This window comes from Sceloporus undulatus, chromosome 5 (assembly GCF_019175285.1).
Source record: "Sceloporus undulatus isolate JIND9_A2432 ecotype Alabama chromosome 5, SceUnd_v1.1, whole genome shotgun sequence".
NCBI lineage: Eukaryota > Metazoa > Chordata > Lepidosauria > Squamata > Phrynosomatidae > Sceloporus > Sceloporus undulatus.
The window spans coordinates 160,776,496-160,804,357 of NC_056526.1; the positions used below are offsets into that span (position 1 = coordinate 160,776,496).

The 27,862-nt window shown below is 40.7% G+C and overlaps 1 protein-coding gene across 1 annotated transcript in view; it reads right to left on the reverse strand.

Moving 5' to 3' along the window:
- Nucleotides 1-27,109, reverse strand: part of MYOZ2 (myozenin 2) — a 38,274-nt gene extending 11,165 nt beyond the window's left edge. Inside the window, exons 1-5 of the mRNA XM_042466553.1 lie at nucleotides 26,948-27,109; nucleotides 26,282-26,379; nucleotides 17,408-17,577; nucleotides 7,697-7,826; nucleotides 1,876-2,059 (exon numbers count right to left, since the gene is read on the reverse strand). Of these exons, the coding sequence (XP_042322487.1) occupies nucleotides 1,876-2,059; nucleotides 7,697-7,826; nucleotides 17,408-17,577; nucleotides 26,282-26,357 (560 nt within the window). The 5' untranslated portion in view covers nucleotides 26,358-26,379; nucleotides 26,948-27,109. The remainder of the gene's footprint in view (nucleotides 1-1,875; nucleotides 2,060-7,696; nucleotides 7,827-17,407; nucleotides 17,578-26,281; nucleotides 26,380-26,947) is intronic.
- Nucleotides 27,110-27,862: the final 753 nt, after the last annotated feature.

A 27,862-nucleotide genomic window follows, 5' to 3' on the forward strand; every position in this document is an offset into this window, starting at 1 on the left:
TTGCATCATTTTTGAGACAAGCACATTCCCACAAAAGGCATGCTCTTCCTGGTTATTGAAAATTTCTAAATGGCCATTTGACCATTGAGTCCAACCCCTACACAAAGTAGACCATCCCCAGGAGGTAAGCCTCTTTTTGAAGACCTTTCAAGGAACTTCTTGATGGTAAGTGTACATCTGCAATGGAACCAAATATCTAAAGAGGTGATGGAGTCTTCTTCAATGGGCATCTTCAAAAAGATGTTGCATAACTACTTGCTGGGGATGCTTTAGCTGGAGTTCCTGCCTTGAGCAGAGGGGCGGACTCAGTGGCCTATGGGGCACTTCCAGCTGTATGCTTCTATAATTCTATGAATAACCAAAGATTGCATTAATCATTTTTCCTTGATCTCCATCCTAACCAACTGGAGAGAAAATCTCCAAGGTGGTAAGAAGAAAATTGAGGATCAGCTACCTTTTCTACACTGTGAGTTCAGGATAAAGTGGAAGTATAACCCGTATATTTTTCCACTTCTCTCACATGTGTGTGCTGAGAAGGGGTTTTGATAGTCTATAAGCAGATAATAGTGATACCTCCAAGAAGAATCAGAGATCCTTGGGGTAGGGCTGGTGAATTAGATTGTTCTTATCTCCAATACAGCCTGTAGTAGCCCTTTATTTGTCAACCATTATGCTCTGTATAGTTTTCTGTCATGGAGACATTAGTTTTCACAATTTTGCAGAATGGAAAGGCAGGTCCTGAAAGGAGACACAGTCTCTTTTTCCTGTTTTCTGTAGCAATTGGCTACTTCTTTTCTGAGATTCTGAAGGGATTTTTTGTGTTGAGTTAGTCACTTCAAACTAAAAACAAGCGACTCATTGAGAGCACATACTCACACACATATATACACAGAGTGTCTCAATAAATGAAATTACTGTACCGAATATGAATAAACTTGACCCACAGCCTGGATATTTTCTTTTTAAAAATTTTTTCCAAAATACTTCCAGTCAATGTCAACATGTCTAGAGCTTCTGCTAAAATCCCCATGACACTGTTTAACAGGTAAATATTATTTCCTGAGTTTATCTTCTTAGCATACAGTGCTCTTTGTAAGTGTTGCTGAGATTGTGGGTTTTGTAAGAATTAAAAGGTCATACTTATATCAAACAGAGATGCCACTCATACAGAAGGGCACCCCCAATAATCAGGTAGGTCTTTTGAGTTATATGACAATTGGAGGAGGGCACAAATAACAGAATAGATAGCATAGATAATGTAAGGTTATCTATGGAAAGAAAGTTTGGAATCTTGTTTGTGGCACTACAGTTGTATTGCCCAAGCAGTTGTGCTTTTCCAGACATTATGTAAGTGTGGCCGTGTAGTACAGCCAGTCATTCTGAAATCACACATCTTTCTCACTTTTAGTTTGGCAAAAGAGGAGCTAACAGAGGGAGAGTGTAAGACTGTGTCATCCTTAGCTAAGTGACTGCACAGCTGCTGCTGCTGCTGCTGTGTTCCTTCAAGTCATTTCCAACTTATGGAGACCCTACGGTAAATGTATCACAGCTTTTCCTGGCAAATTTTCTTGGGGGGGGGAGGGTTGATTTTGCCTTCCTCTCAGACTGAGAGGATGTGACTTGCCCAAGGTCATTCAATGGATTTCTATGGCCAAGCAGGGATTCAAATCCTGGTCTCCAGAGCCACAGTCTAATGCTCTAAGCACTACACCATACTGGTTCTATACACTATGCTAAAATTGTATAGGAGCTTGATCAGGAAAGATTTCTTCCACAGATAACCTCCCACTAGCACCTTAGGAGGATCTAAACTATAGTTTTGTCATATTTCTTATTTCCCCTGTCTGATGGAACCCAGCAGTGTTTCAAAATTACCTGTTAAAGCTCTTAAAGTCAGGCAGCTCTGGTTTTGCTTCTGGCTTAAACAATTTAGGGTACAAAGCCTCCAATAGCTCAGGGTCATTGCTGATAGCTTGTATCCAAGGTGATTGATAGTACTTTGGCACAGATGTGGTGTTGAACTTCTCAGGCGGGATTGTCTTCAATGGTCCAGAATACCCTTTGGGAGCAAAAATTATGCACCATGTTAGCAGTATCCAAAATCTCTCAATCTAACAATAAAATGTATTCATTCTTTCCATATCTCCTGTGCACCAGGTAAGATATTTTAAATTAACTGACATTTATGATTGTACAGTATCCCCAAAGTAATCTTATTTGGAAGAAAAGCATTAAATTTTGTAGTATTTCTACAGTGATTATGAGTATACAAACAATATTTATTTATTTTTATTTGTTAAAATATTTCTACCATGTGTTATATCAAAAGATACATGAGTGAGGCACAAAATCTTTAATAAATAAGCTATGTTTTTAATTGGTACAGATATGAAGCCAGCAGTGGCCCTCAACTGGACCTCAAAGGAGAGGGCATTCTACAGTTGGGATGCCATAGATGATAAACCCATCCACCACATCATCACACAGTTTATTGCACTTGCTGGTGTGACACAGAGAAAAGTCCATGCAGAAGATCTCAGTATTCAGGCAGACAAGAAGAAGGAGAGCTACTCCTTCAACTGTCATGGTTACAAACCATTTAGGGCTTTAAGGGCCATTGGGCATTTTCAGGGTTGTAACTTCCCGGCTAAGCCATGAAACCCACTGGATGTCCTTGGGCAAGTCACATGCTCTCAGCTTCAGAGGAAGGCAATGGCAAACCTTCTCTGAATAAATCTTGCCAAGAAAACCTTATGATCAGTTTGCCTTAGGGTTGCCATATGTCAGAAATGACTTGAAAACACACAACAACAACTACAACAAACTGTTGTTTGATGTGTGTGACATCTGGCTGCAACATCTGTCACCCCATTAATTGATTTGGTTGATTTTTAAGTGTATCAAAAGCATAAGCTTATTTATAGTCACTGTATACTTGTTGGGATAAGAGGAAGGGAAAGGATTATAAGAGCCAAATTATTCTCATTTGTAATAAAAAATTGTTTTTGAAAACTGACTTATTTAAAATGTAGCCCCAATCCTATTGGCTTCAACTAGAGTTCACCTATTCAATCCATGGGATTTACTTATGTGTCAATTCACTGTTCAACAACTGAGTCAATGGGCCTGCTGTAGTTGGGACTAACTAACAGATACAGGCCATATATTTCACATGCTCTGAGCTTCAAGGTTTAACTGTTAATTTCACTCAAAAACAAACTAGGCTGCAAAAGACTTTCAATAATCACTAATATTGACATGCAGAATTAGAAACCTCAAGCTGTTGTGGAAGTGTATTCAACACATTTCTATCACTTGTATAATCTGCCCTGTAAAATCCAGATCATGAGAAACCAGTTTGGCTAGTTTCCAACAGAAACCAGTTGCACGCAAACCAAATGGCTGGTCTTTGGGATATCATGAGGTCACCTCCCCATATCATTCTGGTCCCAAAGCAGTTTTGTAAAGTTTAAAAGAAAAGGAAATCTGGGGGGATTTGCAAAAATAAAGACACAAATAGGGTTGCCTGAGTGAAAACTGGAGAGAGTTCCTGTGCCTTCACTGGTAGTGTAAAATAGGATACTTCAGCTGGTTCCTTATTATCTGGCTGTATGACAAGTAACAACTACTGAAATCCCTTCTTCTATACAACCGTTAACAGCAGAGGAGTCTTGTCCAATTTTCAATCTGACAACCTTAGATGCAAATGCTGAATAAGATAAACTTGCAATGGACTTGAAATATTAAGTTTAAAAGACAGCCTGCTTGTCTGGAACATGAAGGAATAAATTGATCAGAAAATGTGTGCTATCTGGGAGCCAAGTTCATCCTCAAAGAGCAAATAACAACAGCATTGACTCCCATTTCTCTTTACATCACTAAGCACTCTAAAATAGCACTGGCCTAATCCACATATTGGGCTAATCCGCATGCCATTCAGGGCATGTATCTATGAGAGAGCAAAAGTGCATTTTAACATGATCATATTTTCCAAATGTGACATGCATCTACTAACTAGTTAAGTAAAGGACATTTTAACCTATTAATGGAAACACCATTAAGTTGGTAGAGGCATGGGGAGATTTATGCAGCAGGTACCCCAATTTAAAGCACATCATATCTTAGAAAAATTACTTATTTAGACTGCCACTCCCAGATCCCTCAGTCAGGTAAAGTGATTTCTGGTCCAAAAATGTAACTTTGCCAAGCTCTCATACACATCATAATTGATCACGCCTATCTATGTTTACTCAAAAGAAAGCACCACTGTCTTTAATGGGATTCAAAGACATAGCTGTATTAGTCTGGGTCAGTATGCAAAGGGATTTTTTAGCACATTCAAGACTAAGAAGTTGGTAGCATAAGCTCATGTATTCAATGGAGTTTACTTTCAGGAAAACGTACATATTTTGTTATCTTAATTTAATAAATATGTTCATAAACTATTGTGTAGAATCCATTATATCATGGTTACCAGTGGAAGGAAAGGTTGTACTCAGTTTATAAATGATTTGCTAGAAATTAACACTTGTTTTTGTAAGGGCAACAAAGAGAAAATGCTCAGTACTTCCAAATAAAAGAAGCAAGTGTCCTTGCAGTGAGAGGTTTAAATTACAGTAGAATCTTGTATAAAGGTTTCCTTTCAAGCATTCTTTCACTCACTTCAGAATTGCACATGAAGACAAAATGTAACTTAAATGATACTGTATATGTTATCTACTGAAAGATATGGCCTAACAATGCCAAAGAAGGATGATTTTATACAGCTTGTTATGCATGACATCAGGGCACATTAGCCTTTCTTAACCTTGAAACTCTATTCATCTTGTGTGGTTTCACGGAACAAAGCAATTGAAGCTTTGGTAGAGCTAAATCAAGGAAAAATTTGCATTCAGTCAATCATTCAATCTCAACTAGTGATTACAAAATGTTTCCCCATTCAGTGTTGGATTTCATCCCCCAGCATTACAAATGGTCAGAGATTCTGGGAGCTATAACATTTGGAAACCCAGGGAACAACTGTGCTACAGCATAAAGATCTAAGCCCAATGATTAAAATGACAATCTAATAGACCTGGGACCTTTCCAGACAATTTATATGTTTCTTTATTTATTTTGTTGTTGTTATGTGCCAGTGTGGTGTAGGGGTTTGAGCATAGGTTTAGAACTCTGAAGAGCAGGGTTTAAATCTCCATTTGGCAATGGAAACCCACTGGTTGGCCTCAGAGGAAGGCAAAGGCAACCCGTCTCTGAAGAAATGTTGCCAAGAAGACCCTACGATTCATCTGGATCTCCTTGACTATTGCCTATGATGGCATAAGCAATGGCATGATAACTTCTTTGTACCCATACAGGTTGGTAACACTGTGACTTTTTCAGATATCAGTAGACTGCAAGCTCCATCACTTCTACTCAACCAATGCTGAGAGACCAACCAATATGATAGCCCTGTTTAAATATTTGAAAGGATGTCATGTTGAAGAGGGAGCAAGCTTGTTTTCTGCTGCTCCAGAGAACAGGACCCGGAACAATGGATGCAAGCTACAGGAAAAGAGATTCCACCGGAACATTAGGAGGAACTTCCTGACAGTAAGGGCTGTTCGACAGTGGAATGCACTCCCTCGGAGGGTGATAGAGTCTCCTTCCTTGGAGGTCTTTAAACAGAGGCTGGATGGCCATCTGTCAGGGATGCTTTGATTTGGATTTCCTGCATGGCAGGGGGTTGGACTGGATGGACCTAGTGGTCTCTTCCAACTCTGCAATTCTATGATTCTGTGATTCTATGATTCTATGCTCTTCAACAGCATCTGGACTTGCCCACCTTGCATAATACTGTAGTAACATTCCCTTCACTTTTTGTTTTCATACTCTGTTAAAAAAACAAAACATAAAGCTGCTTTATAATGAGTTAAGCTGCTGATCCATGCAGTCCAGTACTGTTTACTTTGACTGGTATTAGCTCTCCATGGTCATTGTTAAGGGTCCTTCCCATCACCTGCTATCTGATCCTAACTAGGGATAATGGGAATGCATGTAACAGAGGCCTGGTCCAGACTGGCTCTTTGCACTGCCTGGCCACGTACTAGGGTTGCCTGTGGGTGGAGCGTCCACACGCCCTGCAACCCTAGTATGTGGCGTCATCGTCATCATGGCAGCCTCCCATCTACATGGGGGCTGCCATGATGCCGGTGCCCCTGCTGAGCGCCCAAACGTGGCACACAGGAAGTAACATCATGACAGCACCACTTCCTGGTTGCGGCGCTGCAAAAAAGGAGCTGCTCTAGGAACTCTTTTGTTGTGGCACCACAAGCTTTGTTCCCGTGCGGCAACCAGATAGCCGTGGGAACGAAGCCATGGGAGAAAGGGGCCGGGCGGCCCTTTTCTCCCATGGCTGCGCTTGTCAGGGTGTCCTGGGGCATGAAGCCCCAAGGATACCCCTTTTTGGGACCATAGAGAAGCGGCATTTTGCTGCTTTTCCTTGGTCCTGAAAAGTGTCGGATTGGGGCCTCTGGGCTGCTGCCCCCAGCTCAGCAATAAAAGGGGCAGGTGCAGGCTACCCCTGAAGGGGTGGTCTGTACCATGCCAGAGTTTGGAAACACTTGCTTTTGAAGGGAACCACAGCTCCCCTAATCAGCATTCTGGGAGCAGTGGACAGAAAATGTAACTTTTCCATGCCTAAGTGCTCCCTGTGGTGCAGTGTTACCTAAATTTTGTCATGCAGACTTAATTGTTTTCATCTTAAAATATGTTCCACTTTGCTATCCTACAGTTGGAGCATTGGTAAAACTTTGGTTATAAAACAATGAAGGAACATGAACAACAGCACAGAACAATACACCCTTTTAGACTAGAAAACTAGATACTGTGTTGCTGATGCTCCATCGAGGCTACTGTGACTATGGCAATATAGGTAAAATATGGTAGTTTTATTTGTCTTGCAACTGCGGGAAAATAGACATTATAAAAGTGCTGCTCACTCCCCAACCTGCTTTTTTCTTATTTTGCCACTGTTCGTTTCACAGTTGTCACAGGCATTGTGATTCATTTATGCTTCTTCCATATTGGTGTGGAATATGACAATTGGAGTGGACCCTTGGTATCCACTGGGACTTGGTTCCATGACCCATCCTCATGGATGCTCAAGTCACCATCTTGAGGGAGAGAGAGGCAGGCTAGCTCCACCAGGCCTGCCTGGAAGAAGACAAGCCCTCCCTCCGGTCCATCTGCCTTGGTCCAGGCCTCAGAGGGAGAGAAGAACTGCTGAACCTGATCTCCTCCTCCCCTCACCATTCCTTTCTCCTTTTGTGTCGTGTCTTTTAGATTGTAAGCCTGCGGGCAGGGAACCGTCTATTATCCCCTCTGTTGTAAACCGCTCGGATTCCCAGTGATTGGGCGATATATAAATAAATGCTATTATTATTATTATTATTATTATTATTATTATTATTATTATTATTTCCTTTGTATAAAATGGCCAAATCAAGGTTTGCTCTTTGGATTTTTAAAAAAATATATTTTCAAGCCATGGTTGAATCCATAGATATAGAATCTGTGGATATGGAGAGAGAACAATTATCTGTTCTGTGAAGGAATTCTTTTTTAGTATTGGTTTTCATGCTGCCTGAATTATTTTTCAATACTTAAAAAAAAAAAAAAGATGGCACATGAATGCTTGAAAAGCTGGATGCTGACTTACCTGGGGCAATGGTTTCAGGATTTGGTGGGCTGCGTGGATCAGGTGTATTTGGAGGTGTTACTGGTGCATGCTGCTGGCCAGCATCCATGCCACTAGTATCCAGTTGAACACACTGTATGATCTCACTGCGCTGCATTTGAATGGGAAGAAACAGCACAGCTATCAGGAGCACAATACAAAGACACCAAATAACTTTTCAAAACAGTACCACCCATTGCTTGGCTTTTCCTAACTGGGAACCTGATAGTAGCTGTCCCATTTAAACTTTATTGTTTTCTGATCACTTTTTGCCTTCCAGCTTTGGTACCACAGACTCATAATCTTTGCAGCACTCTCATGGTGCCAGCTGGTGAAGTATTATTCTTGTTTTAGAGACGTGGAATGAAGATGCCACAGAGATTAACCGGCTTTCTAAAGCTAGAATAGAAAGTATCTGGCAAGCTGGGAATGACAGGCCTCTTGTGCTCTGGGCAAACTAGTTATCTAAACGAGAATATCCTTTTTCCTGAGGCCAAGGCTGTCAGATGGCCTTATTTTAAAATGCTGTACTCACTGTCCTCAAAAACTCAAATGAATAGCCCTTCTTTCAGAACCTCTTCAGGGCAATGGAACTGCAATAGAAAAAACAAAAATGTCCAAAATTCAACCAGCCAATTCAGCACTAGCCATGCTGGCTGGGGGATTATGGGAATTGTTGACCAAAAAGGTGACTTTTCTAAACTCTTATAAAGAAGACGAAGCCTTCCATAACCAATGAGTGTTTTGGAGTTGGGGTCAAAAGTAGAGCTTCCCCCAAATTATGCACAAGGCTATTGCAGTGGGCCTGACTTTGAAGTTATCCATGAAATTGCTGGGAGATTTGAATACTATAGCTCTTTAATGTGAGCTAGCACAACTGAAGTGAGAGCATACCCTGCGGGGCTGGCAAAAGGCTAGGACTGGTGGGGATTTCAGCACAGAGATGAAAGGTATAAAATGATTTCAGTTTTATATAGGGGTTCTAGACAAGTCAGAATATTGTGGACAGAGCAGAAATGTATTTAAACTCTCTGGTAGGAAAAAAAATCGAATTTTCCAGCAGCTAACAGTTTGACTAAAGTGATGTGAGAAAATCACTTCCGGCACAGCTTTCAGCATATGCTGAAAGCTGTGTATGGTGCACCCGTGTAAAACGTGGGCACACTGTATTTGTATTTAACATTTTAATGCTTTGTACTGTTATTAACTTGTTCTGTTTTAATTTTGTTTTTTAAATTTAGCTGCTTGGAGTCCCTATATGGGAAAAAAGGTGGGATAACAACAACAACAACCCCAAACTCTATCCTAAGATCCTCAAGACAATCACTTCTCTCTGTCCTATCACTTCCTCAGAACCCTGGAGAGAGCCTTTTCTGTGACTGCTCCAATACTTCGAAATTCCTTCCCTAGGGATGTAAGGATGGCTCCTTCCTTGCTGTCTCTTTGGTGACAAGTTAAGACCTTTTTATTTCAACAAATTGATTGTTAACAAGGGAAGGGTTTTTGTGGTGCTATGCTGTTATTAATCTTTGTTTTAAAGAAATGTTTTAAATGCTTTTAGTTCAGCTGTTAGTTTCACCTCTAGTTTTGTATGTTTTTCACTATATGTGCTTTTAATTGTAATTTTCTGCTTTTGTAATCCACCTAGACTGAGGGACAGTGCTGCTGCTGCTCCCTTGTCACTTTCATGATGTTACAGAGCTTCCTTAGGAGGCCTTGAACGTATACACTCTGGAGAGGGAAGTTCCTCATAGCTTAAGGAATTGAATGAGCTCTGCTGTTTTCCTATGACTAAACCTCATATTGTTGCAAAGGGTGTTTCTTGAACAATTAAAACAAATTGGAACTGACAAATCATTGTTGTAGTCTTGACAGGCTTAGCAGGAAATACCTTCCAAGATGGAACTTGGGGTTCCAAATGTAAATATAAAAGTATGCTGCTAGTAGAGAGATTGGCATCTCCCAGAATTTCACTCTTCTGTTTTATATGGTCAACCTACCTATGTCATTTGGATTTCTGATGACTGATTTTCTTTGCTTTGTTCTTACCCTGGAGGAGGCAAATGGCAGTCTCCAGACCCCACTCTCTAGGCTATTATACTACATTTGGGAAGCATTTGAGGTTCCTTCCCCTTTTAGGAGCCCTGGTTAAATGCCTGTACTGTAGCCACTCACTCAAAACCACAAGGTTGCGAGTTCAAGACCAGAAAAAGGGCTCAAGCTTGACTCAGGCTTGCATCCTTCTGAGGTGGCTAAAATGAGTACCCAGATTGTTGGGGGCAAATTAGCTTATAGTTGTTAACTGCTTAGACACTGCTTAGGCGGTATGAAGCAGTATATAAATCAAGCTTGTTTGTTTAAATAAGGACCTTTCTCCAAAGAGGAAATTACTGGGGCAGTATGCAGGCCTTCAGGGTCACACAGGAGAGCCGATGTGGCCCTGCAACTCTTGGCAATTGCCCATTCCTCCTCTACACAGTATCCATAAAGAATTCCTTGAACATCTTCTCAATTTGTAGTGATAATAATAACTTTACCACATTAAAGTTCATGAAGGTTAATGACAGGCTGGGGATCTCCACCCTTTCTACTGGGTCATTAGTTCCCAAGACTGCATCCCAAGCCTTAATCATTGTTTCTTTAACATAGAATTAGAGCTCCCAAAAATGTCAGAACCTTATTTTAGCCATGATATTGAAATGAAAAGATTTTAAGCAAAGGATGCCTTTGAATATGTATGTTTGGGTAAGGGAATAAAATTAAAATCTGATATTAGTAAAAGATACTAATAAAGCAGCAATCGTTAGCATTAAAGTTCTCTTCCAGGTGGTGTAAATTACTAGTTATAGGCAACATGTTATTTGTAAAACATTTGAGGTTTTTTTCCAGATGCTGTCTACCTATAATGCAGAGAACCTTAATATGTATATTCAAAATTCTGCACTCTTATTTTGGGAGCATTGTTAGGTTCTGGGACTTAGGTGGCATTTGCACTGCAGAAATAATCCAGTATGACCACACTTTAATTGCGATGACTCCATGCTGTAGAATCCTGGGATTTATAGAGTGTTATGGCACCAGAGCTCTCTGACAGAGAAGGCTAACAATCCCAGAGTTCCATTGCACTGAGCTTTGACAGTTAGTGATATCAAACTGCATTATTTCTGCAGTGTAGATGCAGCCTCAGAGGCAAAATGATGAAGAGTAAGAGAAGTTACACACAGAGAATTAAACAAGTTTTCTAAAATAGCTCCCACCTAAAAAAGGCAACAAAGCAAACCCTTTGTCTCTGTGGAATGCAGTAATGTTTTTACTGGCATTTGTTTGAACTGACCTGAATAACTTGGTGCTTTGCCATTTGTGAGTGATGATCACTGTAAACTACACCAGCGTATTTCAACTGATACTGAAAGCTTTAGCCTAGTAGCACTAGCAGCATCTTCAGTGGTGCAAATGTTGGAAGTTCAGGATAAATTCAGACAGTAGGAATATACACCACACACATGCATCAAAAACAGCTGTACCTAGCTAAATATCCAATGTATTAATGACTGCAATCCTATCTGGAGTAAAGACCACTGAACTCAGTGGTCTTCCTGACAACACAGGTTCAACCTGGGGAACACAATGAACTTTAACAAAAGCTCTTCAGAGAGCTACAATTCAGGAAACCATGCCCTAGGAGGAGGAGCTTAGGCAGCGAAATATGTTTCATCTGAAGAAGAGATGGTTAAAGAATCATATTATAGTCTTGTTTAAATATGTGAAAAGAAGTCATAAAGTTGGAGCAAGCTTGTTTTCTGCTGCTCCAGAGATTAGGACACAGAGCAATGGATTCAAACTAGAGATTCCATCTAAACATTAGGAAGAACTTTCTAACAGTAAGAGCTGTTGGACAGCAGAACACACTCCCTCAGAGAGTGGTGGAGTCTCCTTCTTTGGAGGTTTTTAAACAGAGTCTGGACGGTCATCTGTTGGGAGTGCTTTGATTGTGTATTCTGCATGGCAGGGTGTTGGACTGGATGGCCCTTGTGGTTTTTTCCAACTCCATGATTCTGTAATTGGCAGGAGAAGATAAGATCTCCACATTTTTTCAGTGCCAGCATTGGCCTCAACTGGAATTACCAAAGGAGATGGGGTTAGAGGACTTGTAGTTCAACAACATGTGAACAGCCACAGCTTCTGCACCCCTGCTTTAGACTGTAATAAAAACAACCTTGCAAATAAGATTGTTATCATTTAGACTGCTAGCATAAAGGAAAAACTATCAAAGAGGAGAAAAGCCCATGCTTGATGATTTTCCTCATTCTCTGATGTCCTCTGCTAATTGGTCATAAACAACAGTGACACTGTATCACTATTTTCCATAGCCAGAAGCACCCATCTATTTCCTGGTGATTTGGGCATATTGGATCAGCACCTCTTTTCACAGAGTTCTGTTCTTGGCTCAGTTTTTGTATGTATTTTATATCCTTTGGACTCTTTTATTTGTTTCCCCAACCTACAATTATTTAGATGCAATGATGCTGTAGCTTTAAAAAAAAATTGTCACCATCCTCTTTAGTGTATTTGTGCCTTTCTTATGAATCTCTTCGCGTATCTCTTTTTAAAAACACGCACATGAATTCTTTTAAAACTGAAAATTTGTATCTGTTTTCATAGTGTTTCTTTTGTTCCTTCACCTTTTTATCTTTATACAGTACATATCCTTCTTCACATGACCATAATTTCAGGGTTCTTACACAATGAACCCTTTTTGTTCAAGTCTTTTGTTTCTTCTTCTATAGCTAAATGTTATCATTTCCAACTCATAAATGTCTCTTACGAGTCATCTGCTTTCTTCTAATTGAAACCACAGAGACTGTCTAATTTTGTTAGACTGTTTACACTTGATCATTACAATGCCATTTTATCTGGTGTGCCTCATTCTTATCTTTAGCCCCCTTCCTTTGTTTCAGATGCTGCAACACAATTGATTTGTCTTACTGCTACTTTTTCTTTCCGTGCGGCACCAGCTTCTGTTTTCCTACAAGAATCTATTTAATCTACTTGTTCATTAATATCTTTACACTTGGTCTCTTTATCTTTCCGCTCTCACATCTCTACTCTCTCTTTCTCTCTCATATTCTTTATGTTCAACTGGTACGTCTTGCTGAACCCTTTGTCCTCTCCATTATCTCTTATTTGTTCACCCGTCTTTTCTCATTTCCTATCTCTGGAATCCCTTGGCCCTTGATATCAGGACATCTCTACTGATTTTTGGTTTTAAACATTTGTTGGCATTTTGTTTTTTCTCACCTCTTTGTATTAACCAATCCTCCATTTCTATTTTATTCCCTACATTTATTTCCACATGAAACTACAAGTCAGCAAGCCTGTAAGGGGAAAGCTGCTATTTCTGTGTTTATTGTATATGTTGCTTTACTTGGAGGCAGATTAATAATTACTGTCATATTTGTTCCTCTATAAGCATAGTATTCCTAACTTTACTGTTCCTCTAACTGTTCATATATACCTTTTTATTTTCATGCTTCAAAGATCTTGCATTGGTTATAATCCAACTGGTTTTCACCTCTCAATGGAAGGCTTTTGTCAGCAAGAATAAGAAGAGTTGGGATTTGGGGATTCTGCCTTCACATCCCAATGTGATCTTATTCTGCAATAAGCCATGGAAAGTCTGATTTCCATGGAACCCAAGACTCTAGGTCAGAACATGGAATGGGCAGAGCTTGGAAAAGTTCATTTTTTTTAACATAAGTCCTCATCTCATCATGGCCTTATTGGAGAGTCCTTCCATGAGGAAATGGACAGGCTACTTTCTCCCTTTTCTCCAATGCCGCAAAGGGCACCACTAGTAGTTGCTTGTTTTAAATTTAATATTTAGGATCACAGAATGTCTGGCCATTCAAGTGGAATAATAATAGTCAGAGTTGCATAGCCCCTTGAGACTCTTGTTCTTTGAACACCATCAGTAAAGCCAGATCTCTTAAAATGTCAGTGTTCTGACATGATTCCACCCAGCTGGGGCAGCTCCAGATTTTAAAAGTCTTATTAATGTGGAAAATTTGAACTGAAGGTTATATGCTCCCAGACAAGAGGGCATATTTGACACAGAAGTAATTGCTTACCATTATATCTCACCTCAGTATGTTCTATCAAAATAAAACAGCAAACACACACATAATAGTTACTGGGAGTGTGTTGCATCTAGAGATTGTTCAATAGAAACCCCCACCATCCCCAACTATCCTGTTTTAAGAGCTGATGTGATTTTTAATCCAACAACATCTGGTGAGCTAAATGTCCCTCACACCTAATCTGAAAATGAGCTTTCTGCTTCTGCCCAGCTGTTTTCCTGTGCTATAAAGGTGCATCTGTTTCTCATTTGTGGCATAGTGTTCTCACATTTTCCCTCAAATGTTGTTTCTGCTATGGTGATAACTGCATTTCTGAGTATTCCAAGAACATTATTGTGAAACAGAAAAACAGCGATACTTTCTCCCAATAGCACATTCATCAGCTGCTTCAAACCATAGGAGATTATCAGACAAGAGGACAAGGGAAGGGATTGCTCCTGTCCTTATCCTGTCCTTTTCACATGAAAAAGGGGACTATTAAAGGAAGTCATGCTTATCCTGTCATCTTGTCATTAAGTGGAAATGTACTGTCACTTTTGAATAACGGAAACTCCCATTAATCCAAAATGACAAGAGAATTCCATTTCAATGATGGGACAATGATGGGGTAAATGTGACATAATTTGAAAGTCTTTTGCACGATCATGGGCAATTCCACTTCATAGATGGGACAACAATGGGATAAGCACAATGTCATTTGAAAGTCTTCCGTGTGATTGCACAATAAGGATGGCAAAAGGACAGGACAATGACATCCTTTTCCCAGGGTGATAATCTCCACAACCAAGATGTTCATACTCTCTGAGACACATGCATGCATATACTAGAAATGCCAACCTTGGCTTATTTCATTCCCCCACCTAAGAATGAACAATTGATGAAGTTTTATTTTTGTAGGGTTGGATGATGAGAATTGTGTACATTTTTTCAATGATTTCCCCTCCCCCTTCTCTTCTAAAGAGAAACTTTGTGAATAGATGTTTCACCATGGTGCTTAACAATTCTAAATCTTCCAAATGTTATAGGTTCTGTAAACCTGACCATCAAAGGGCTATTTGACGAAGCTCACCTTCCCAAAACTAAGGCAAGCTTTTACAGCCCTTTGTTTCCAGACCATGCCTTCAGCTGTGCTTGATGGCAGATATTTGCACACTCTTTTGGCCCTCTGCCTGTGTATTTTTGAGGCCCCAGAAATTGAGGATCTGCCTCATTATTTGTTTTCTTGTTAATTATATTCTGAACCTAGAGCCAGATTTGTAGGATCTATTCTGTCTTATTTAGATTCCAATAATGGCCCGATTTAGATGGGCTTTTGCGGTGCCCCCATCACGTGCTAGGGATTGGCCGAGGACGTACCGTCCATATTGGCCTCACCCCTAGCACGTGACGGGGGCATCAAAATGGTGGTGTCCTGTAAACACAGTGGGCACCATTTTGACGTGACGAGTGCCTAGCGTCCACACGTTCCTGCGCCTTTGTGATGCTGCAAGTGCGCCATTGGTGCATTGCGGCATCACAAAGGCACTGCAAGAAGAAGCCGCTTTTTGCGGGTTCTTTTTGTTCTGCGATGGATCTGCGCATTTTGGCTGTTGCAGCTCCCTCATGGAGCAAACCAGAGCAGCGGGAAACCGCCCTTTTGGGCGGTCTATATCCCGCCAATATTTCAGAAAAAGATTTTTTATTTCCTGTCTGATATGACTCTGGTAACTCACAAAGTTTCTCTTTTTGCCCTGGCAGCAATGAAAATTAGGATGTGGCATACCTAAATTTGTCATCACCTAGTGTGGAAGGGACGGGGTGCCAAAGTGGAAAAGGCAGGACACCAAAGCAGTAGGGGCGTGGCTTCTGGAAGATACCAGAGTTGACCTTGATGAGCGCACTCCCCAATCCTTCTCCCTGTGGCTTGGCTTTCCATGGGAAAATGCCATACAGCAACAAGGAGGTTCGAGGGAGCTGTCCGCTACCAACCCAAGCCTGAGACTTGTCCCTCAAGGCCCAGAGACCTCCCCAAGGCCAGCAGATATAGCGTATGGCCAGGAAAAGAGCCGACCCACCTCCCACTTGGGCTGGAGAGGTTCCTCCCCTGAGGCCTAGGGAGCCCCCAAGGCCTGCAGAAATGGCCGCATGGTCTGGGAAAGTGGCCACGCAGCCAGGAAAATAGCTTCACAGTCAATGGAATAGCCACTCACATGGGCCAGAGACGTCCCCAAGGCCTGGAGCAGCACCTGCGTGGGTCCAAGGAGTGACTGCGGGGGCATGAGCTGACCAGGTGTCATCCCCTCTTCTGGGGTGTCACCTGGTGTGGCATGCACCCCACTGCACCCCATCAGTGACGCTATTGGGACAAGATATATTGCTGCTATTACTTTTGATTGATCTGAAGATGTTCTAATTTTTTAATAGTTTTATTGTACGTATCTTAATCAAATTGAATTTTAAATCTTTTACATACTGTAAAGCACTCTACATGGGGCTGCCTTTGGAAGCTGTTTAGAAACTTCCGCGGGTTCAAAACACGCCTCAGCCAGAATGCTAACTGTGGCCAGTTATAGGGAGCATGTAACTATCTTGTTGAAACAGCTTCACTGGCTACCGGTTTATTTCTGGGCACAATAAAGCCCTGAACGGCTTAGGTCCAGAGTATTTAGGAAACCATATCTCCCTGTTCAAACCTACTAGGGCTATAAGATCTTCAGGAGAAGGCTTCCTCTCAGTCCCACCAAGATCACAGTCTTGCTTGGTGAGCACATGAGAGAGAGCCTTCTCGGTGGCTGCTCCCACCCTCTGGAGCTCACTTTAACAGGAGGCTAGCCTGGCCCCCTCCCTGCTGGCCTTTCACTGGCAAATAAAAATTATTTTAGTCAGGTGGGCTTTTTAAAATCAGTGCAGGTGGCTTTTATATGGGGTAGCTGTATTAGATTATGTGTTTTAATTTTTCTATGTTTTTAATCCTAATTTTATACTCTTTAAACTGTGTTATTTTAAATTGTTTTTTAAAATTGTTTATAAACTGTTTTATCTTGTAAGGTGCCTTGGGTCCCTTTCTGGGAGAAAAGCAGCATAAAAATGAATTAAATAAATGCAATAAAAAGAAATACATGCAAGATTATTATATAATTTATTTCATGTTATACTTTTCTTATGCTGTTCCTACATGTTGCATTATATTTTAGCACTTTGATGCAAATAATCTTTGGTCTAAGCATTAATAAATGATTGATTGATTGATTGATTGATAAAGGTTGCGCTAACTGGTGAAGCTGAAAACTGTAATCCAGCACATTTAGAGGGTGCCAGTTTGAGAAACCCTGTTCTTCCTAATCTTTGCAAAGCGTGCAGTACCATTTTGCTTGTTCTGTACTCCTTTTGTACCACAAAGCTGATATGCATATCACCATGGGGGATCACCAGTTTGTATTGCCTGCTTTCAAAATATGATTAGCCTCTGAACAACATATGATTAACTATACAAAACTGGTTGGCTTTATTCTGGTTGGCTGGCCAGAAAGGTAATCTAGGCCTTACATGAAAAAAGCGATTGTGTAAAAATACTCACATTTCTTGGCTTGCTGGTTAAAAAATGAAGGTTTTCATATGTGTACTTGTCGGATCTCCTTTGTCGCATCTTAAACAGCCTTGCTCCTCTATTACTAAGCAATGATAATTCTTCCAGCATGATGTCTCTGGGGATGCTAACCTTTTTTCCAAGGTCCATTCCAAGGGATTCTACAAAAAAATAGAAGCACATGTTTTTAAGAAAATTCTTCCAAATCAGTGGGAGAACTTAGGAAAGATACTTATTTGGATTACAGCTCCCGGAACCCCTGACAGAATAGGAGGTGTTGGCAATGATGGCTAGGGGAGTCTGAGAATTGGAGTCCAAACTTTTCCCAACTCTGATCACTGATAATATCCAGTCAGGGTGAAGCACTGTGAAATCTTGTTGATTTCAACAAGACTATTAAGAACATACTTGTATCTTTTCTTCTGGGAAATACATATCTGTCCAGCTAATGTAAGCAAACCAGAGAAGACTAGGGCTCAGTGAGAGCTCAGTTGACTTCCTCTCTTTGAGATTTGCCCACAGCGAAAGTGAAGAAGAAGTCTGCCCTGCCTTTTGCCCAGATTTGGACTCAAAGCAGGTTACAAAAATTAAAAACAAACAGAATTTTCCTGCTTCCTAAAATAAATATAATTATTTTCTGCTGGATAGAAACTTCTTTACATATATCTTTGATACCTACAGTAAACTTAAGGGATCAGAGTCTGTCTGATTTTATTTTATCCAAGGCAATATTCGTTTCCACAAATAATTGCACTTTGTTTTTATATTTCTGAAGATTGTATGTTATGAATCTCTTATTATCTCCAAATATTTTATCCTGACCAGACTGCTGGTATTTTCCACAGGAATGTTAGAGAAACTCAAGAAGAACCTTACAGAAAGCAAGTTTTGCTTTTAAACTGGCACTCCTTTTTTCAGATGTGCATAGTGATGAACAAATGGTTAGAAAATATTTTGAATAAAATAAGTTTAAAAATCAGAAAGCATCCAATGTTTATATAACACAAAGTTAATCCAAAGCCTTGCTTTGGATTTTTGAAGATTTTAAATTTTTAGGGATAACATTTTTATCACTAAATCTATATTCCTGATCCAGTGAGAAAAACCCAAGAGTGGGAAACTTTCCACCTATGGAATTCCTCAGTTGTCAGCTAATGAAATTGGGCAAAGTTAACTTCACCCAAAATACAAGGTTGATGCGATATTTGTGACTTCCAGGAAAATTATGTAATACAGTGGTTCTAAATTTTTTGCCCTCCAAATGTTTTAGAAGTCAGTTCCCAGAATCCTTGATCATTGGCCATGCTTAACAAGCTTCTGAGAACTGAAATATGAAACATCTCAATAAACAAAAGTTGAGAACTACTGACTGTAACCAAAGGTAGAAAACAGCTGATGTTTTCACTCTGAATACATTGGCTAAATCCAGTTGTTAATCCCAACTAGAGTGAGTCCAGTAGACTCACTGGATCAATGGAAATCTGTTTAAATTCCTTCTCCATCTTGACTATCTCTAGCATTTAAATACTGTACTGCTACCACATCTGAGAAAATGGTAATTGAAATTCTACAAATTAAGCCCCAAAATTCAGCAATCCACAAATCATTCTGCTAACTCATCTGCTTACACTTATCCATGTAAGTCATTTCTGGAATATCAAGATTAAATTATCAATTAATGACATTTCTTAACCAGGAGACAATATTATTTGCCACTGGAAGGAAGGTGAAAGGCTGTTTACAAGCCTGGGTGATAAACTGATAGGTGAGTGGAAAACAGCATGTCTGAAATATTTGCAGTCACATTGTCTCCTCACTGGAGTTGCCAGATGCAAAAGAGCAGAGAGCCCCTGTAGCTTTATGAGTGATGTAGAAAAGGAAAATCACCCATCAGTGGCTGCAAGACAAACTTGTTATTTTGTGCCTTCAAATCATTTCTAAATTATCTTATGGGTTTTCTTGGCAAGACTTGAGGAGAAGGAAGTTTGCCTTTGCCTTAGCTTTCCTCTGAGACTGAGAGCATATAGAATTGTAGAGTTGGAAGAGACCACAAGGGCCATTCAGTCCCAACCCCCTGCCATGCAGGAACTCGTAAACTTAGCATACCCAACAGATGGCCATCCAACCTCTGTTTAAAGACTTCCAAGGAGGGAGACTCCATCACTCTCTGAGGGAGTATGTTCTACTGCCGAACAGCCCTTACTGTCAGGAAGTTCCTCCTAATGTTGAGGTGGAATCTCTTTTCCTGGAGCTTGCATGCATTGTTCCTGGTCCTGTTCTCTGGAGCAGCAGAAAACAAGCTTGCTCCCTCCTCAATATGACATCCCTTCAAATATTTAAACAGGGTTATCATATCATCGCTTAATCTTCTCTTCTCCTGGCTATACCCAGCTCCGTAAGGCATTCCTCATAGGGCATGGTTTTCAGATCGTTCACCATTTTAGTCGCCCTCCTTTGGACACGCTCCAGTTTCTCAACATCCTTTTTGAATTGTGGTGCCCAGAACTGGACACAATATTCCAGGTGGGGCCTGACCAGAGCAGAATACAGTGGCACTATTACTTCACTTGATCTAGACACTATGCTTCGATTGATGCATTGGCATTTTTAGCTGTTGCATTGCACTGTTGACTCATGTTCAACTTGTGGTCTACTTGGACTTCTAGATTTATTTTATTTATTTTCATTTTCATAATAATAATAATAATAATAATAATAATAATAATAATAATATTTATTATTTATAAACCGCTTTTCCAAATTTGATCAAAGTGGTGTACAATACAAAACAAAAATGTGAGAAAATAAAACAATTCAATAACACATATCATCAATTAAAATTATATTAAAAAGTTTACAAATATTAAAACTCAGAAAAACAAACTAGCTGGATCACCCAATTGCATATCAAGGGGAGAACAGAATGGAATCAAGACACATGGGGGAAAGCTTGTCGAAAAAAGAAAGGTCTTAAGATTCTTCTTAAACATGTCAAGGGAGGAGACAGAGCAGAGCTCGTCAGGAAGGGAGTTCCAGATCTGCGGGGCCAAGGTAGAATATGCCCTATGTGAAGACGAGGAGTATCTTGTCTTCGGAACCCTCAACAAATGCTTCCCGACCGATCTGAGAGTGCGGGGCGGATTATATGGGGAGAGGCGGTCCTCTAAGTACCCTGGGCCCAAGCCATTTAGGGCTTTATAGGTAATAACCAACACCTTGTATTGCACCCGGAAGCAAATAGGCAGCCAATGTAGGTCTTGTAAAATAGGTGTTATATGGCTAGTCCTGGAGCATCCAGTAACCAACCTTGCTTCCATATTCTGTACTAACTGAAGCTTCTGGGTTTGGTACAATGGTTGCCCCATGTAGAGCGCATTACAGAAATCCAACCGAGAGGTTACCAGAGCATGTACAACCGTTTCAAGATCCCTCCGGCCCAGGTAGGGTCGCAGCTGGCGTATCAGCCGAAGCTGGTAACAGGCGCCTCTGACCGTCGCATCCACCTGAGATGTCAGGTGGAGCGACGAGTCCAGAAGCACCCCCAGACTGCGAACTGAGTCCTTCAAGGGGAAGCATGACCCTATTCAGGACAGGTGGACAAATTTCCTTCCCCGGGCCAGGGGGACCAATCACGAGTACTTCCGTTTTCTCTGGATTCAGACTGAGTCTGTTTTCCCTCATCCAGCCCATTACCGACTGCAGACACGCATTTAGAGGAGAGATGCCATCCCTAGTCACTGCATCAGTCGGAGGCACAGAGAAACATATTTGGGTGTTATCAGCGTACTGATAACACCACGCCCCATGTCTCCGGATGATCTCACCCAGCGATTTCATGTAAATGTTAAATAGCATGGGAGACAAAATCGCTCCTTGAGGGACACCAGATGTTAGTTCCCTCTTATCGGAACGACAGTCCCCCAGCTGCACCATCTGGAATCTACCCGAGAGGTAGGAACGGAACCACTGAAGCGCAGTGCCCCCCAATTCCCAACTCTCTGCCCACGGAGTCTCCATGTCCGTACAAAAGATGACATCAAGTGTATTACCAGCAGAATGCGTGGGCCCCGAGACCAATTGGGACAGGCCCATGGCACTCATGGTAGCCATGAACTCCCAAGCCGCACCAGTTGGATACTGGCTGGCCTCGAAAGGGATGTTGAGGTCCCCCAGGACAAGAAGCCTAGGGGACTCCAACACCAGTTCCGAGACCAGCTGTGTCAGCTCAGCCAGGGAGTCTGTTAGCGCACGGGGTGGCCGGTAGACCAACAGAATCCCCAGACTGTCCCTAGCCTTCAGGGTCAGGTAAATACACTCGATGAAATCATGGTTCCTAGTCAGGGAAAGGATGTTCTTATGAATCAAGGCAACACACACACACCCGCCCACCTAACCTGATCTGGTCCTTAACTGAGTACCCAGCTGGTAGGGCCTGCGCCCACACTGCTTCACTCTCAGGCCCAAGCCAGGTCTCAATAATGCAAGCCAGGTCACAGCTCTTATCCACTATAAGATTGTATATAATGTGGGACTTATTCCTTACAGACCTGGCATTGCACAGGAGCAGAGACAGGGTTTGTGGTACAGTTGGACTGACCCTCAGATCTCTTTGGTTAGGAGAGTGGATGGAAGGAGAGATAGATATTACGCATCGATCTCGCCTTCCCCCCCGCCCTTCATCCCTAAAGGCTGTCAGTTATTAGATCCCTTTCACACGTAGTTTCATTCAGCCAGGTGTCACTCATCCTGTATCTGTGCATTTCATTTTTCTGCCCTAAGTGCAGTATCTTAACATTTCTCCATGTTGAATTTTATTTTGTTAGCTTTGGCCCAGCTTTCAAGGCTGTTCAGGTCATTTTGAACTTTGATCCTGTCTTCTGGGGTATTACCCAAGGTCACGTAATGGGATTCCATAGCCAAGCAGGGATTTGAACCATGGTCTCAAGTCCAACACCTAAACCACTACACCACTTTGGTTCTCCCACAGGACAAGCTATATCCACTGAAATACCATACAGCTGTTCAGTATGTTGATAAGGCTGTCCTCTTACACTGGCCACTCAAATTCTGACTTCTTGGAATCATATAGCCCTTGACACACTGTTGGACTGTAACTCCCAGCATGCCTTTGGCTTTGCTGACTAGGACTGCTGAAACGTACCATCCATAAAAGTTTGGAGAGCTGCATGACTCTCAGTTCTGAGCTATTGCATCAATTTTTAAAATGTAAGATATGTAGACAACAAAACTTTCCAGACCCAGGATTCCAGATCCTTGAACCAGGGCACATAATTTGTGTGAATACAAATAGACAGTTTTCTATTTCTCTGCCATGATCTACTTAGGATAGCCCAAATCTATATGATATATTTCGATTCAGGGTTGTACTTTTAGCTTCGAGGAGGTTGCTTCCAAGTAACTACATCTGGAACTGAATTGTAAAACTGTTTGACTTTTAATAAAGGAGAGTTTCTTTGATTTTGCAAGCTAACCTCCCATAATGTATGTTGCTTGCTAGTGAATGTTAAATATCCGAACCAGATTAATTCTTCAGAGGCATGCTACTCAATGCCTTTCTGCTTCAAAACTTTTATTGGCCATATCATGTTTCAAGTGAGGATCTAAACCACTTTGTGCGTCTAGGCAGCTTCCCAGAAATGTTAAGTGTAAGATTAATGTGAGGCTTCTGTCAATTAAAATGTAATTCCACTATCTTTCTTAATTAAGTTGTGCATAGATCACATCTGATACTAGCTAATAAAAAAAGCAATGATGAGAAGGGAGGGAAAGGATGAAGACAACAGGACAATCTCATAGACAATTCATCTGAGAAGAAAAACATGGAAGGGTTTGTACTAAATTCAGTAAGCCATTGATCTTGTTCCTGAAGGAAAAATTAAAACATTACTTACATTGGTCTTAAAATTTTACTTTTGGATTGATTTATGCTGTCTTCTACTCTATGGACCTGTTAATCCCAGTTTAAAAAGAAAGGCGATCTTATGTTAAATATGATATTGATATGATATACTCAACTATACTTAACTATATGTATACTTAACGTCTCCTGGCCCAGCCGCCTTCTGCAAACTTGATGGAAACATCAATCACCCATGCTCTGATCACTGGCAGAATGGAACTCCTTCTCCTACTTCTGCCATAGTTGTTGTTGTTGTGTGCTTTCAAGTCATTTCCAACTTATGGTGATCCTAAGGTGAACCTATCATGTGGTTTTCTTGACAAGATTGGTTCAGAGTGGGTTCGCCATTGTCTTCCCCTGGGGCTGAGAGTATGTGCCTTGCCCAATATCACTCAGTGCATTTCATGGCTGACCTGGGAACTGAACCCTGGTCTTCAGAGTCACAGTCCAACACTCAAACTACTGAGGTGTATGTGAAACATAAATACATTTCATGTTTAGACTTGGGTCCCATTTCCAAGATATCTCATCATGTATATGCAAATATTCTAAAATCCAAATAAATAAATGAATAAATAAATAAAATTCAAAACTTTTCTGGTCCCAAGCATTTCAGAAATGAGAGAATCAACCTGTATTATTCTTTAATATATGTGAGCTCCCCATCATTAATTGTGTTTAAAAACCTCCTGGTCACATAAAAGGAATAGAACAAGGATGGTGTATGAAGGTCAAATAAGACCATATTATATATCTTCCTTTCATTTCAAATAATGGGTTGGATCCAAAGTTTCCCTTCTTATGTCAGAAGGAATATCCTTTGATGGAAGGGCATTTTCCATCAGTATAAGATATCTTCATTTGTAGGAAGAAAATTCTTGGATCTAGTCCAATGTGTTTCATAAAATGTTAGAAGCAAAGTGCAACAATACTTTTAGAAAAAGAAGTAATGAGGACAAATACTTTCATAGAAATGTGTGTTTTGTTGACACACCCAATGTAAAAAATGAAATTAGGGGTAACAGAAAGCTTTAATGACCCTTCAGTACTAGTGACCTATTTCCCAACTTGGCCTTTGATAATTAAAATAATTAGCATAATGCGACTAGATGCACATGATTATATTGTGGTCACAATAAACCTCTCAATGCCCTAATTGCCTTGACCCACTTGGCATGTCAAATAGGTGACTGGGAATAATTTGCCAGATTAAAAGGTGACACAGACAAACTAATGCAAGGGGAAGTATAAGGGACACCATTTTGCTATGTCATTATATTTAATGGGACTTGAGCATCCACAGATTTTGTTATCCATGGAGGATCTTGGAACCAAACCCCAGCGTATAACAAGGGTCCACTGTATTATATTTGTAAGCAATGATACAGTAGGAATATCTATCAAGTATTTATCCACATACCTTCTTTTTGCACAAGGGAACATTTGGTTGAAATATTTCAACATGGCAACTAGAGCAGTACCAGTGATGCTCCTATTTCAGTGGGGCAGTGAGGTTTAAGTCTGCAATTTAAAAGAGCTATTCAAGGTGATGAACCCTTTGGGGAGATGAGAGTAAATCTAACCTATAAAAAATAATGCATTTTGACATCCCTCTAAATGTTTTAGCTCCATCCTGTGGACTCTTGGGATTTGTAGTTTTACGGGGTCTTTAACCTTCTATGACAAAAAGTTTGGGAGAAGGAGGAAGATCAGCACCTCTAACTCTTGTGCCTCCCTTGGGAGTCCACTGTTTGAGAATCACTGGTGTATCACCTTTGAAATTTACTGAGAAAAAGAAAATTTTAGCACAAGCTTGTGTGGAATCCAGTCCACAGCAAGGGATGCCACATCTGATAAAACAGACAGCAGTGTGACAGTACAGAGTACAAAACTGATACATGATTTCTTATGTGTATAAGGTCAGATTTTCAGAAAAGTCTGTCTTCTGGTCATTTAAAGTTGTTTTTGTTTTTTAAAAAGAAAATACAACCAGTAAGAGACTTGATAGCAGGGCACTCTAGAAGGAAAGAAAAAAAAGATTCTTCTCAGGTGCCAAGGAATATGAATGGGTTTCTTTAACATGAATGTGTTCGCCACATAAATGAGAATATTTTGGTGTTTTGGATACTAATTATGATTTTTAAAGTTTAAGTGAGGAAAAATAGATAAAGCTTGTTTGCTTTAGACTTATAAATCATCCTTGTTTATTTTGCCTTTAAAGGAAAGTCAATTATTTTTCTGCCCCCTAAAGAGAGGCTGTTTCTTTTGTCACCTTTTTCAGAGCTCAGAATAGTTATGTTTTGGATTAAAATTTGCAGAATCCCCCAACTATCCAGGCCACTGCCCAATGATTTCTTTATGTGCTTTCTTGTGGAAATCTTGATCCACCAAACCAACCTGGTTCACAATTCTGTCCAAAGATGGCCAAAATAAAATCTACTTCAAAGCATTTCTTAGGCGAGATTAGTTGGAAATTGTGCCTTGTGCAATTGAATAAATGTACAGACAGCTTTGCGTGGGCGGAAGCAGAGATTGAAACTCAGTTTCTATTGCAAATATCTGTAATTGTATTTTCAACAATAGTCCTGAAATAAAAGAGATCTACTGTACACCTTTCTTTATATGAAAAGTTTTGTAATATGGCATCCAGACCTATTAGCCCCCTTCCCAAATAATACTTGGAAAGTCAATCCGAGGCAGAATGTACATCAGCTGTTAGATTACTTCATTCCTTCACAACAGTTGTTCATCTGAAAATAGCTTTCAAATGAAAAGAGGCAACTACAAAAGGATTAGTTACCATAGGCAGCATGATAGCCCCATGAGATTATTTATGGCAGTACACCCAGAGGCAAAGCTGTAAGAGAGTTAATGCCACAAGATTAAAAAGAAAGGTTAGAGAGTGACACTAGACATACAGTCATAACAAGGATTTAACTCTATACCATTTCTCTGGATTTCCTTCATGATGGCGGATGCTTGCTGCTTCCTCTCTTTGACCATGTCAGCATGTGATAGCATTGCAGGAGTCTGGTGTGATTTTCTAGAAAGTGAGGGAAAGTCACATTTAATGTTGAGCCTGCATTTTAACCACACATACTGGTGCAGGAACTGAATGCAATTCTCATTTGCAAAGGCTATTCAGATACTGAAAAACTTTTCTAGCACATAGTTGATGTGCAATAAGGCATGCTCTATTAACTCTGTATGCGAAATCATAATGGACCAAGAGTTCCTTGATCACACTATACAAACTATATGACAAGGTGTGATGGGGCCTTCTACTTTTCCAATGTGCATGGGTAGAATTCACTGTGGTACCAAATTGTACAAATAGTTGTAATATCCATGCACCATTGATTTCTGTGCTGTCTGCTCTCTTTAAAATACAATATTTCTTGCAGTTTCCTTTAAAAGGCTTCTAAACATTAAATACACAAGTCACCCATTGAATCAACACCAACTAATAAAACACAGCCTAAACAGAGAATCGTCTTGAACAGTCTGTGATAAATTGCTATAGTAATCTGCTCATTTATTGTTGCAAATGCTAACACTGCAAGCACATCAGATGACCACTGCCTGATTATTTCAGGAAACAATGCACTTACCTTATTGTTGTGGTGAACAGTGATCCTGATGGTTTGGATGAAGTTTATGGAGTTTGTTATGAATGGGGGTGACCTGTCTGGTCCCAAGTGGTTTCTATGCTTCTTCTTGGGTCTGCATGATGCCTAGTACCAAGACAAACTGGGGACTGACCCTCTTCAAAAAGATTGGCATCTGGTTGACATAAAGTAGTTATTTATAGAAGCAAACACTCCAGCCACTCATATCTTCCTGGCGAAAGAAGAGAACAGAAAAGATTCAGCCGCACGCACCACAAAAGTGTGTCTATCTTTGCCACAGCTTATTTAAACATTTGATAGAAATGCTTCTCCCTGCTTGTATAGCTCATCCTATCATCACCTTTGATAATGCTCATCTCCACAGTATAGCTAGGAGAAAGACACTTAAAATAATTTCAATTAAATATAAGAGTGATAAAGTCTATATTTGATGGGACTAGAATGGAGTAATCCTTTACTGAAAGATAAAACCATGCTTTTATACTGGCTAATGGCTAAAGTTAGCATCTGTACAAAGATTGCACTTAACATTCTACAAAGATGTCTGTGCTGAAAAAAATAATGTTGAATGCCCTCACTTTATAGGGGAAGGGGAAAACACACAAAATCCTATGTCACTCACTCTTTTCAGATTCCTAGGCGGGGTACAGACCGCCACTTTGCGGCGCTCTGCCGCCGCCGCCAGTAGGTCCGCGGGGGAGCCGGAGCCTTCAGACGGCCCGACTCCCGTGCGGACCGAAAAAAGAAGCTCCAAAATGGAGCTTCTTTTACCGTCGCGTTTGCGACGTAGCGAGGCGCCAGGGGCGCGCTCGCTACGTCACAAGCGGCGCGACACGTCTGGACGCTGTGCGTCCAGTACGTAAAGATGGCGGCGCCCGTGTGTACAGGGCGCCGCCA